This window comes from Ochotona curzoniae, unplaced genomic scaffold, assembly GCF_017591425.1.
Source record: "Ochotona curzoniae isolate NIBS_2020 unplaced genomic scaffold, NIBS_Ocur_1.0 contig_66, whole genome shotgun sequence".
In the NCBI taxonomy this organism is placed as follows: domain Eukaryota; kingdom Metazoa; phylum Chordata; class Mammalia; order Lagomorpha; family Ochotonidae; genus Ochotona; species Ochotona curzoniae.
Genome location: NW_024466512.1, coordinates 11,116,910 through 11,131,168, shown reverse-complemented (window position 1 = coordinate 11,131,168; position 14,259 = coordinate 11,116,910). Strand labels below are relative to the sequence as shown.

Below are 14,259 nucleotides of genomic sequence, written 5' to 3'. Positions count from 1 at the left end.
AAGGAGCTGGATCTGAATTGGAGCAGCAAGGGGTCAAACCGGCACCTAAAGTGTGTCATCAATATGCAGTACCAACTTCGCAAGTAGCTTTATCCAGCTATGCCACAATTCTGCCCCTTCCCCCGAGTGATTTTTAAAATGACAATAAGTATTTAATGGCTGGACATCTTGCTTTAGCATCAGTAAGTGCAAAAATTAAGAGAGTACTGTCTTACAATGGTACGCTGATAAAGCTGCTGCTCACCAGAAAGAATAGAGCTGAATCTGTACTGTGTTATTTCTTTTCTTAAAATATTAAATTTATTTATTTTATTATTTTATGATACAATTTCATAGAGTCTGGAATTTTCCTTACCCCATCCCCAAGTCCCCTAACCTGCACTGATTCTCCTGTATCATTATAATAGTATAGTCCTTCATAATCAGTCGTAAGTCTATCAATCTGCTATTTATGTGTATCCTGATATTGTAAGAAAGGGCAATAGCAGAAAGTCCAACATCCTATTGTCAAGATATATTTGACAGTTTTGTTGGGAAGCCAACCTTCATTTGAAAGTAGAGATACACACTGCATTGCATTTTCACATTTGGTTTTGATAGTCTCTATTACACAGTTACTGTATATTTCCTTAAATGAAAAGCCGTAAATGAAAATCAGCAACATTAAGAAAAATGGATATTAATAACATGAAATTAAATAATATGCTACTGAATGACATCTGAAAATGAAAAGGAAAATTCAAAAACCTTCTTCAAGCAGACAATGCTACCGTATGACCTATGAGGCATTGAGCAATTAAATAATAATAAAAAAAAGGAGTACATAAGAAACCGGTACATCTACTCCATGGAATACTACTCAGCCTTTAAAAGCAATGAATTTCGGAGAATCAGGATGGCAGAATAAGAACATATATAAACACATGGAGAAACATTAGCCAGGATGAAGCAGAGAAAGCATAATCCAGGAAATTGGAGAGGACAGACCAAGATATTTCTTGTCACCATGCAGGAATAAACAAAAAGCTGGAAGTAGAGCTGGGTCAAGCTAAAAAAAAATGTATTCAGGGATTAAGAGACACTATAAAAGGCCAAATAAAACAGTTATAGGAGTTCCAGAAAGTACAGAAAGAGAAGGTGGGTTTAAAATGTATATTAATGAATAATAAAGGAAAATTTCCCTAATCTGGAGAAAGAATTGGGAAACAACATCCAGGAGGGACACGGAACTCCCAACAGGGTTGACCAAAAGTGATCTTCACCACAACACGTGATAATCAAGCTCTCTTCAATTGAACATAAGGAAAAGAACCTTAAAAATTAGTTGACATGTAGATGAATGCCAATTAAATTCACAGCCTGCCTCTCACAGGAAACTCACAGGAACTATACTATTGTAGTGACATGGGGAACTCAGTGTGGCAGAAGTGGATTTGGGGAGAGAGTACAGGAAATCCCAGGGAGTATGGAATTGTATCATAGAATGAAAATCATAATAAAAAAGGCAAAATAAATAAAGAGGAAGAATGAATTTCTACCATTTGCAACCAAATGGTGCTAACTTGAGACCTTTATGTTCAGTGAAATTAGTTAAATGAAAAAGACAAAAGGACAAATATCATAAGCTCTCTCTGATACAGGGCAACCTTCATGCAAAATACAAGATTAAGAACCCAGTCAATACTGCTTTTGCAACATCTCCGGGGGTTGATATTTTTGTTTTTATTTTTTAGTCATTTAAAATAGTTTTTTATACTACTCAGCTATTAAAAAAAAAAACAAAATGCAGTTCTTTGTGGCTAAATGGGCCCAACTGGAAACTATAATGCTAAGGGAAATGAGTGAATCCCAAAAGGTTAGATACCACATGTTTGCCTTGATTTAACCTGTAATTTTTGTTTGGTTGTTTGTTATTTTTTGAACCTGTCATTGATACTGTCTCAACCCAGATGTTTTGAAGAATTGAACTTGCATTATTTTTAACATATTGTTTACTCAATACTATGTCAATTAATTCCATAATGTTGTATATTGATGCTGAGGTTTTGTTGGGGCTTTTAACTGACCGGAACTTTACTCTGTTAGCTCTACCTTCAGACCAGTGAAGGTCTCCCCAAGAGGCCACTAAACTTATCTCGACAATAAGACACTGGACTTTATGCTAGGTATATGCTTGCAATGAAGGAATCTCAACTGAACTTGATCTGTGGTTATGCAGCAAGGTGGAGGAATCCACTATGAGGGGAGGGGTATGGGAGGGGTGGGGGGAATCCCCAGTGCCTATAAAACTGTATCACATAATACAATGTTAATAACAATTAAAAAAAAAAAAGGAAAAAAAAAAAAGAAAAGTACACTCTTCTCCAGAAAAAAAAAATAGTTTTTTGTTGATTTTATTCTAAAGTGAGATCATCTTTGGCAAAGTCCATATTGATGAACCATCTTTGTCAGCTAAGAAATGATTAGGAACCCATATTTTAACTTTAAAATTGTCTGGGCCCGGCGTGGTAGCCTAGCACCTAAAGTCCTTGCCTTGCATGCCTCAGCATCCCTTATTGGCACTGGTTCATTCACTGGCCGCCCTGCTTCCCATTCAGCTCCCTGGATGTGGCCTGGGAAAATGTTTGAGGACGGCCCCAAAGCTGGGACCCTGCCCCTGTGTGAGAGACCAGGAAGAGGCTATGGGCTCCCGGCTTCAGATAGGCTCAGCTTCAGCTTTGGCGGCCACTTGGAAAGTGAATCAAAGGACAGAAGATTTTCCTGTCTGTCTTTTCTCTGACATTCCAATATATAACCACATGGGTTATTTTACTACATATATGAGTATAATCAAAGTTTTGCGTGGAACATCAACTCTTAAGATACAGAAGATCTTTTGAAGAAATGTTCACAAGTTGGAATTCTTTATTAATCAAGTTAGCAGAGACGAGGTTGAAGAAAGCCAGGAATTACCTTGCTAGGGAGTTGTTAGTATTTCAGTCACACTAAAGAGAAATGAAATATTCAGTTATTTACTCTTTCAGAATGTTTAAAGAAGTGTTTGTAGGTCTTAGCAATGTTTGGAGTGAGATCCTTTGATAGGGATAAAATTCCTTTGTTTTGCTTGCTCCGCACCACGTGTCAGCTGGATCTTTCCAAACAAAAGGATTTCATCCAAGTCTTTTCAAAGATATGAATTTCAGCTGAACTGCACAGTGGCCTTCTCAGGTGTGTCCAGATACAGCTTTGGATAGCTGGTCCTTTTGCACAGTGCTTTATTTTCTAGTCCTGATTACAGAGATTCTGACACAGCTTCCTGCTATAATGCTTTTGTTTGAGAAAAATAAACATTTTGTTAAAGTTGTATAACTATAGAACTTACTTTTCATGGATGTTTATAGTGGCTGAGGTAAAAAATGGGAGCATATCTGCAATCATGTCCACATTTCATGTAATTGATGATATACCTAGTTTTCAAGTTTAAGCGTGTATTTCCATATTATCTTTAATTTTATGATGTGTTTTAAGAAATTTCGAATAATCACAGTAATTTCGGGCTACAAATATAAACTAACCATGTTTCTAAGTTTAAAAATTTTCTTAAAAAGCAATGTTTATGGCGGTATGATTATAATCCATTGTATTATGATCAACTTGTTCTTTTGTTTTTATTGGTGAATAATTGGGACGAGCAGGTTAGTTACAAAACACATGCATATTTTGTAGGGCTTTTTATATTGATACAACATGTTAAATTTCATTTTATATCAAAATTATAAACACAGAAATAATTTAACTTTTTAAATTTCTTAAGAAAGTACTTATAGATCTTCTCCCTAATTTTTGGGTTGAGTTTTAACATTTTTTTTCTTTTATCATTTTTAACCACAAATGGCAGAAAGCAGTTCCAAATCTAAATTTGTTTAACCATAATAATGACATTTTCCAACTGTCTCATAAATTTGCAACATTTGTTAAAAGGGAGCCTAGTAGAGAAAAATGTGTCACTAGTGCTGAAGAAAATGAGCCTGTGGCCTGTGGCAATTAGTGCCATCTTCAGAGATAAAATATGCGCTTGAAATTTTGTGTAATAATTGTGCCAATTAGCAGTTATTGAGTGCTCACATTGTGCCAGCCTTTGGGCAATTTTTTTTTTTTTTAGCAGTTCGAGTGCATTATCTAAAGAGTTTAAACTTTTTGATGCTATTGTTATCTCTATTTTCTAGAGCAAAACAATCAGTGTTTGAAAGATTCAGGTCATTTGACTGTGACCTCCTAGCTTGTGAGTAGAAAAGATGGGATTCCAAACAGATCCACTAGGGTGTAGGCATCAGCGTGGGCACCGTCATTGTCCCCATTCTGCAAATGAGAAAAATCCAAGCTCAGGGAAGCATAAAGAATTTGGCAAGCTGAAATAATGCAGAAGTGGAGAAATTGATATTCAAACACAAATCCTTCTTACTCCAGATTCTGTTATTGCATGCCATTATTTATACTAAATTTTAGCACAAGGTGCATGCATTTTGGTAAAATTTCCTTTGTTCTCACATAGGGAAGTCAGAGTTCAGGAAGAAATGATCCTGATGCTAATTGGCCAAAAGAAAAGCAATTGTTGAGGATGAGGTGGAAAGTCAGAAATTAATAGCAAAGATAATTGTACTTTGCATCAGACTTAAGCAAGCAAGCTTGGAAGCGGTTTTTCTCTTCCCAAGTGTTTCACATAAGGGCATTTGATTAGTGCCCTAAAGTCAGAAGTGGAGACAAACTTTGTTGGTGAGAGTCAGCTAACTAGGCCCTCACTAAGATAATTGGAAAAAATTCCTTTGTCTAAGTCCCTGACTGTATCCTTTACTGTGACACTAGGTGCACGTATTGTGTTATATCTTCCTTTATGAACCATTATGTTAAGGTCTTGAGCATTAACGATAATTTTCCTATAATCGAAAAACTATAGTTGACATTAGATTCCTTAAAAGCAATAGAAGCTCAGAGCTCAGAAGGCAATCTGAAATCATCAGAAGTACTTTCACATTGTATAAGTAGATTTTTAAATATTGAATAAAATGTTACATTGATATTTCTTTACTATGAATGTGGGAGTTGGAATCAGTTGAAGTGTCAAAATAGTAGAGTAACTCTCAGGGAATCTGTAATATTTGCCAAAGATAGTGAATATGATGTATTTATTGATTTGCATTACAACTTGTAGCAATGAGTGTTCACTTTGGTTTTTGGAACTTTTAGTTTTAGGTGTAGGTAAATGGCAGATTGAGGAAACAGATTCTTCTCTTTTTTTAAAAAATCGTTTGATCACGTGAGGTGCCATTCATAAGCAGAAGTGAACTATTGCGAATGAATAAATTTATGAATCTAAATTTTAGTAAACTGTGTTGGAATGCAGAGTAGAACTTAAAAGTTTCTAAAAGCTACATATACACTATAGGAGAGGTAGATTGTACATTATGCGTTTGGGTGTGCATGTGCATGTGTGTATATGTTTCATACAAAGACAAAAAGCTTCATGTTTTTTTATGCTTGGTATATCATCCATTTGAAATCACATTGTTTGCATTTTATATAGCTGAATTATTCGGAGTAATTAAGCACTTCTTTTGAGAGAGGTGCCAACCACATTCTCTTTGCTAACAGCTATATTCGTAATAATAGTATTTTGGATTTTTTATTAAAGCATATCATGTCTAACTTATTATCACGTTAACTTTTTACTTTGGATATATATTTTTTGGCATGAATTGATTACTCCTAAAAATATATCATTTAAGAACTGCAGCCGTTCATCATTGATGGCTACGTTTCCGGTCCGCCACACTGTCATGCATGTGCTCCCCGTTGAGTAACTAACAGGAAAAGCCCAAGGTTGTGCTGTAGATGCTCGTTTCAGAAACACTGTCACTGGTGTGTAAACAGGTGTTAAACATACACCCGTCATCACGTGTTCGTTAGTATTCCTTCACCATTTGGAAGAGAAATTTTTAAACGATGAGTCACAGTCTTACTCCTATGCCCGTTTTACATTAAAAGATTAGTAGTTAACATTTTAAATTAATGTCAGTGAATTTTTAAAAATTTTCTAGAAAAAATGGAAGCCATTTATTGTGTTCACGGATTGTGCCTTTATTCAATGATATGATTTTTCTTCTCATTTCAAGATGATTTAATTATAATTCTCATCCTTTTAGTATTTGATAATAATTAGACTAACTATATGGAATCAAAGGGACAAAGTTTGCGATATCCAGTTCAGGTCATCATTTCTTTTCTTATTGTAGCTTAATGATTATTATAATTACGAGGAAAGGCAGAAGTTAGGTTGGTAGTTAGCTAAGGCTTACTACTTTGTTGGTTTAACTGGGTAAAGCCCAGAATTAGTCACTGGGAGAAAGCAATGCTCGCAAATGCTTTAGAAAATCTTTGTACAACATTTCTGTAACTTACTTATCATTCCTCATTTTAACTAATGAACACCACGGCTTTGAATGAAATTATAAATATTGCCAATACCAATCCCTCTGGTTCTGCAGCAATTGACAGCATCTTGATGACTTACAAAACTTGGCCTTGCAGGAGTAGGATCCTTTAATCTCTATTACTGCATTTTGACAGCTTTTCATTATCTTTTCTTAAACATTTCTACTGTTATTTTCTTTCTCCTAAGACAAAAGCCCGAGTTATTTTCAGTGGAGAACCTGGCATAGCCATCATCATAATAGCACTTTTTATTTAAGTAGCACCTTTCACCTGAGGTTTTTAAAGTGCTTTTGAGTGCCTTTCACTGGGCCTGTGGGATGGAAGTCAGGCGAAAAATTATTCGTAGTCATTCCACGTGTAAGGCCTCTGTGGAAATATGATCCAGACCATGGGGAGAAAGTAATTTTTATCTTTAGTACTCTAGATAGGGATATGGGTATAAAATGATTCCTGAGTTTCAGTGCCATTTGTTCACAAATGGAACTAGATATTGTTGAATTCAATGTGCTTTTAATCCTATTTTAAACCAAACCATTTTTAACCCCCTCCAGCAACTGCTTCGAGAACGACAGCAGATGGCCAGCCGTCCTTTTGCTTCCGTTGATGTAGCGCTGGAAGTCGGAGCTGAACAAACTGACTTTCCACGAGGGCCATTAGAGGTAGGAACAGGGGTGCTGGAAGGGGACCACTGTGATTTGCATATTTAGATTGCCTCTCTAATCTGCATCTGCTTGTGAAGCCACATAGAGTCTGATTATCTTAGTTGACAAGACTCAGCTACATCTGGTATGCCATTTTCAAGGCACATAGATTTAGTAGTGACATGAGCTGTAACAAAAGCCACTGGAGAATCTATTAGTCTAGTCAGTATGACAGACTGCTCACCTGGAAGCCATTCCCTGACAGATACAAACTGAAGGTTTGAAGATATAGTTAAGAAAGGATAAATAAAGTGGCTATATTTGGTCCTTGGAGTACCCAGTGTTCCCTAATTAACAATTCACATCGCTCACAAAGTTTGCTGTATAAGGTGGGTAGGGTCGTAATTAAATCACGTAGTTCTGTTTTTAAATGTTAAGTGTGAAACATTGCTTGTGGAAACTAGCTATATTATTGTACTCTTTTATTGAAAATACAGAAATGATGTGCAAGTTCATATAGTGTTGGAATCTTGAACTAATACAAGAATTAGATTCTGAGAATAATAACCTCCAAAGAGGGAAAAGGTGCAGGTTTTGATTACTTACTAATCCAAGCACTTTGAAGTATACTAGTGTGATTGTATTCTTATTCTTCATGTTTTATATGTGATATTGTGTGTGAGTAGGAAGATTAAGAAACTGCAAAGTTGAAAACATGACTTTATTTGACCAATTTCATGTTGTCCTTTTTAGATTTTGATTTTTTTTCAGTATAGAAGCCTCTACAAACCTAAGTATGAATATATTAGATTATGACTGAAGATTTTTTTAGTCGGGAAAAAAGAACTAATGCACACCCATATATCATATAAACACCTGTTTTGTGTATTTGATGGTTTTTACTGTTCTAGGTTACAGGTTGCCATGGAGGCTTAAACCACTATGGAGTTAATATGTGTGTTTTCCATTGCCTTTGTGAAGTTGCAGTGGATGCTGTAGTTTCATTTAGGCCCTTTGTTCCAAAGAACTTAAATACAAAAACCTTTAACAAACACCAAGCCTGGATCATTTAAATTCAAATTATTTTTCTCCCCATTTGCTTGAAACGGTTTCAAATACTGCTGAGTGGAAGTAATCCAAAAATGTATGAAGCTTCATGGAAGTACCATGCATAAAAGGGCACCTCAAAAAAATCACGGAAAAGTAGAATTAGTTTATTTTGCAGCAATGTTTTTTTGAAATTTATCCCGTTTGTTTCATAGCACACATTTTCCATGACACTTCATACAGCACACCAGAGTCTCTCACTTGTTCCTTAATAGTGTTCAAGAATAAATGCTTCTTATATACGCTCTGTGAGTTGCCGAGGATGCCTCGGATCCGTTCGCCTCCCAGGCTCTTCCCTGTTCTTTCTCTAAGTCAGAGCGGGAAGACACAGACAACCCTTTGTGGTTTGATTCTCGGCTGGCTCAGGACTGCTTTTGCATTAGGGGTGATGTATGGGGTTCCTGTTACTGTCCTTGCTTTTAATGTCACTGTTATTGTTTTTGAATGACCAACATGTCTCTGCTTCCTTTTTGTCACGCATTTTCAGAAATCAGGATGTTAAAGAGAATATATAATCACCTATGAACCTATGAACCCTTTTTGCCTGGAAATGAGTTCTAGTATCAATGTATGGTGTTGTTTTTTCTCAGAAAGAGCTTTATTGACATATAATAGTTATGCCATATAGTTGGCCACATAAGCATGCAAGTCCATGTATTTTGCGATATAGAAAGATGTGTTGCTGTCAGCCTGGTCTGTTATTAAGCATATCACTCCTTAGAGAAAGTGCATCTCGCAGTTAACCCTTTCTGCCATCGTCCTTGTACCTTTCCTCCCCTTAGACCTAGGCAAGCACTCTTCTGCTTTGTGTCCTTATTGGTCTTCTTACTGTGGACATTTCATACGAATGGAATCATATAATTTGAGATTATGAGTGTTTGTTTATATTCCCTTTGTGGTGTAACCAGAGAATACAGTTCCAGGAATATATGATAACTTCCCATCACCTGTTGAAAACAACTTCTTTCTTAAGGAAAATAGTTTAAGGGGAACAGATGAAAGCACTTCTACAGTGTATTAGTTCCTACAGTGTATTAGGGTATTTTTTTTCTGCATATGCTAGCCAGCACTGTAACTTTTTAAATTTATGGATGATAAATGTTCTTACTGGGATGAGGTGAAACTTCATTATGATTTTATTTGCATTTCCATTTTGGCTAATAATCTTGAGCATATTTTGATATGTCTGTTGGCCATTAGTATTTCATTCTTTGAGAAATACCTGTTCATATATCTATAGTACATCTATTACATCATTATAATGCTTTTGGGTATATATGAATGCTTTTGGGTTTTTTATTAATTGCGTAACCTGCAACTTTATTAGTTCTGTTTTGATCTTCAAAATTCTTTTAGTGGATTCTTTTTGTCTCCTTATATATAAGTTCATAACAACACCAAATAGGGATAATTTTACATCCTCCTTTGCCATTTGTATCAACTTGATACTTGATTTGATTCTTTTTACTTTTGTGTATCTCTTATAATATCTCTTCAATTTTTATTTTATTTCTTAGTAAAGATTTATTCATTTATTTTGAATATCAGAGGAACAGAGAGAAAGAGAGTAGAAAGAGAGATCCTACATCCATGCATTTATCTCCAGGACGTCCAGTGCTGGGCCAGGCTAAAGCCAGGAGCTACTTCCTTGCCTCTTTTGTGGTTGGCAGGGGCTCAAACACTTTAGCCATCCTCTACTGCTGTGCCTAGGCCACTGGAGGAGATCTGATTGGAAGTGGAACAGCCAACATGAAAATCAGTACACTTAGGAATGCCAACATTGTCAGCTTTACCCATTATAGCGCCACAAAGCGAGCCCCCTCAAACTGCCCTACCCCCCCACCAAAAAAAGTGCTTTTCATTTCACTGATTACTTAATTTAAAACAATAATGTTTCCTGATTTTCATTATTTATATTTTTTCTTTTTCTTATTTAGTTATAGTTCCAGGCTTGGTTTTTGATTTTCTAGGTCTGTAGTGCTGAAGCTTTCCCTGATTTTTCTGCTATGATTTTGGTTAACTTTCTCAAAGCACTTTCCTAATAAGCAGATATTATCATTCTTTTCCCATCCAGGAAAACCCACAAATGTCTGTGTTTAAAATAGAAAAGTATTGCTGTGACCTCCTTTGGCTAACCTGCTTTTATTTTGCCTGGATCACTGATACTATTGCTGACTTAGACTGTGACATTGCTTGGATTGTACATTGTCTCTAAAATCCTATTGGTAAACCTACGTGTTTCTCCTGTTAGAACTTTGAAGACATAGGTTCTTGATCCCACTTATTTCAAATTCCTGTTGGGAATCCTGTTCTTGTTGGCAGTGGACCTAGTTAGCAATAATTGGCGTCCATCAAACAAAAAATTTCTGTAACTTTAAATTTTCAGTTATGATTGAGTGCCCTGTATCAGTTAAGTCACCCTTGTTGTTAGCTCTTCTTGCTAGTCATTGTCAGTTCTCTTCAGTAATTATGTGAACAGAATTGATTGTTGTTGTTTTTCCTTAAAAATTGACGTGGACAATGTGCTGTTTATAAACTGACGAGTGTTTGGGGAGTTGTCACCAAACCAAAAGCTTTTGTAAAATTGCATCATTCGTTCTACCAAGCTGTAGCATAAATTTGCTGTTTGTTCTTGTATTAATTCTAAAAGAATTTCTGCTACTCCGGAAAGGACTTGTTTCAAACCATTGTCTTTTCTTTCTTTGTGTTTCAAACTAGATCCCATTCAAATCCATTATAACAAGCTAGCATTAACTTATTGTTGTGTAAGAATGTGAAAAATCTATGCATAATGTCTCCTTAATATGCATTTTCTTTGTACATACTCACAAATGTATTCTTATACGGGCATATAGCCTTAAAATGCAACTTTTTGCTTATCAACAAATGTTAATTTTTAGGATAATTAAGCAGAAAGCATGTATATAGAAATAGAATGATAGTACACTGTAATTCATAGTCATTAAAAACAGAGAATTTAGGATTCATCCCCTGTTGTATACAGTAATTAAGCATATAGTTTAGAGTATGTAAATAAAAAAATGCTATGTGAAAAGCAAGACCATACATGTACCATTTTATTTTTCTTTTCAAAATTAAATATGCTAACAAATCACCAAAAGCATTACTTCAATGAATAAAATATAGAGTTCGATAAGTACTTAGAATAAAATTAAGATATGCATATTCTTACGTACTTAGTCTTACAAATAACTTACTATATTATAAAATCCTTTTCATGATCACAAGATTAAAGCAAATCAAGAACAGCCTAAAATAGTAATGGCTCTGTTTTCCTTCTTAGACAATTTTTTTAAGACATTTTTACTGGAAAGGCAGATCAGATTTACAGAGAGAAAGATCTTCCATCCACTGGTTCACTCTCCAAATGGTCACAATTGCCAGAGCTGAGCCAATCTGAAGCAAGGAGTTTCTTCCAGTTTCCCACACAGGTTCCCATGTGGGCATAGGGTCTCAGGGCTTTAGGCCATGCTCGGCTGCTTTCCCAAGCTACAAGCAGGGAGCTGGATGGGAAGTGGAGCAAAGGGGACATGAACCAAGGCCCATGTGGGGTCCTGGCACATTCAAGGTAAGAATTTAGCTACTGAGTCATTGTATCAGCCCCTTAGACACTTTTTAAAATAAATTTTCAAAGTAAACATTTGTTATTTATACAAACATGAATAACTAACTGAATGAAGAAGATATTATTCAAGGCATTATGATGTATAGATATCAGTAAGACACGGTTTGGTCCTTAAAATACCTTATTGAATAATTTAATAGACCAAGGTAAGATTATAATGTTCGTAGGGAATTAGTGAGTGGAAAAAAGGAAAACTAGGATAATTCAGAATGACTTATTGTAAGAGTTGGCATCTTATTATAATTCTAATGAGTGGATAGATGGGGATAAGAAAACAGGGAGTATGCAATGTCTTGAAATTCTTTATCAGAGCTTTTTTAACTGAGGTATTATTTTTATTTAAAAATTTAAAACTGTTTTGTTATAGCTTTATGGTCTTACAAGAGCAGCTATCTGTTTAAGTGCTTATACAAATACAAGGGTGAGAATAAAAACATAATATCAGCTCAAAGTTTGTTGATGAGTTTGTTTTAAATTTCCCTTAAATGGTGGCCTTTATCTCACTCAACTCTGAAACTGCCGCCCTAAGTAAATGTCCTTGGTTCTGTCTGAGTGTGTGCATGCCAGTCTCTTGCTGGGCATACCATCAGAATGCTGTGTAACACTTACGTATGTACAAAGTTCTAACACACCGGCCTAAGTATTTCATACATTTTTGCAACAAAATGAACTTTTAAGCCAGTTTCCTCGACCTTGCTTCAAAAACATAACTCTGGTTTTTGGGTTGAGGGGGAATGTCTCACAGGGTTCCTTGGCAATCAGACACCAAGGCAAGAATGCTTTGTAAAAAAAAAAAGTGGGAGATTGCCAGGACTACTACATACAATAAGAACTTAATCCCCTTGAGGAAACCATGTGAACCAGAGTAAAACACAGACGTCTGACACTGGGGATGAAGACTGAGTGTTTTAAAATACCCCAGCTACTTTAAGTCAGCAGTTGAGGAGTACTCCCTAGGAGACCACAGAAAATCTCTGTAAAGAAACTCTAGGTTTGGCATTTATAAGTGTTCTGGGAAACTGACCTAAAATCACAAGAGTGTGTGGAAATCAGCATAAGGTTTTTGATACTGCAGACAAAAGCTCTCTTCATATCGTACATACTGTTTACATCCTGTTGACTTTTAACTCACTAAAATTACTTTATCACACCCAATTGTTGGAAATACCGATGATCTGGGTTTATGTCCTGGAGTATTAATGCTTAAGTGTTTATCAAGCATGAAGTACAGAGCATTCCAGACACTGAAAGTGAGGGTGTATATGCCAAGGTAACAAACTTAAATTTGATCTTCCTAGCACATGAAAATAATAGAAATGTTTATGTTGAGTTTAAGAACTGTTTCATCAGCAAGATCAGAATCACCAACAGTCCATTTATATAGGACAACCGGTGTCTTCCCTAATCCTGGGAAATGCTAGAATCAGAAGGGGGAGAAAAATCTCATTTAAATTTTTTAGAATGATAAAAAAAGAAGAACAGTTTTGTCAAAATTTTAACACACCCCATCTCAGTATCATTTGAACTTTAGGTCAATGTCATTAAATAATCAAAGCAGATTTTCTATTTTGTCTTTACTCTTGAGGAAGCTTAAGCCCAGTGTTGTAAGTTACACCGTCAGTCACCAAGACTGCAAGAACCAAGATTCAAACCTCAAATTAGCTGAAAGGTTTCTTTCCCACATTGTTCTCTAAACATGTTGATTTTAGTTTAAACTTGGAATGGATATTTCTAAATTTACAAAATATTTTGTTGTAAAGCTTTTGAGAAATATTGCTACTTTAAATGCTTTATTCAAGGTGCTCAAATAATCATGAGCATTTATGGATCTTAACAACTTTGAATTGGAAACTTACAAGTTATCTCGGTGTATAAAACAATTTTAACAGTTATTAATTATAATAAAATTGCTATAAAGAAATCAGGTGATTTCCTAAATGGCAATAAATTCAGCACACAAGCTCTCTGTTACTATGCTAATAAAATTTTTTTTCAGAAGGATAACCTTTGCCATTTTATATGCTAATAAGATGCTACAGCTCTATAACTTGCATTACAAACAAAATATTTTAAGAGGATTTTCTTGGTCAGTATAGTAGAGTTGGCTAATATTTTTAAAAACAATATATGAATATAGCATGATTAATGTTGACCAAGCTAATAATTTTGTTTTGTGTACATATTTAATCACTTTATGCAAGAGTTTCATCTTATAAGCTTGTAGTATCTTGATTTTCCAACATATTAATAAAATTATAGCTCTGAAGTTCTTTTCCTGAAGATGTTGGTTGAATACATGAGAATTCAGTTTCTATTAGGCAAGAAAATAATCTCTACTTTCGGCATTTGCATTGAAATCATTTCCCTGCTTGTTGGGATCCTTCAGCTCTCCCTAAG

The 14,259-nt window shown here is 35.3% G+C and overlaps 1 protein-coding gene across 1 annotated transcript in view; it reads left to right on the top strand.

Moving 5' to 3' along the window:
* Positions 1–14,259, top strand: part of ATRNL1 (attractin like 1) — a 538,040-nt gene that overhangs the window by 335,141 nt on the left and 188,640 nt on the right. Inside the window, exon 27 of the mRNA XM_040992049.1 lies at positions 7,020–7,127. Within this exon, the coding sequence (XP_040847983.1) occupies positions 7,020–7,127 (108 nt within the window). The remainder of the gene's footprint in view (positions 1–7,019; positions 7,128–14,259) is intronic.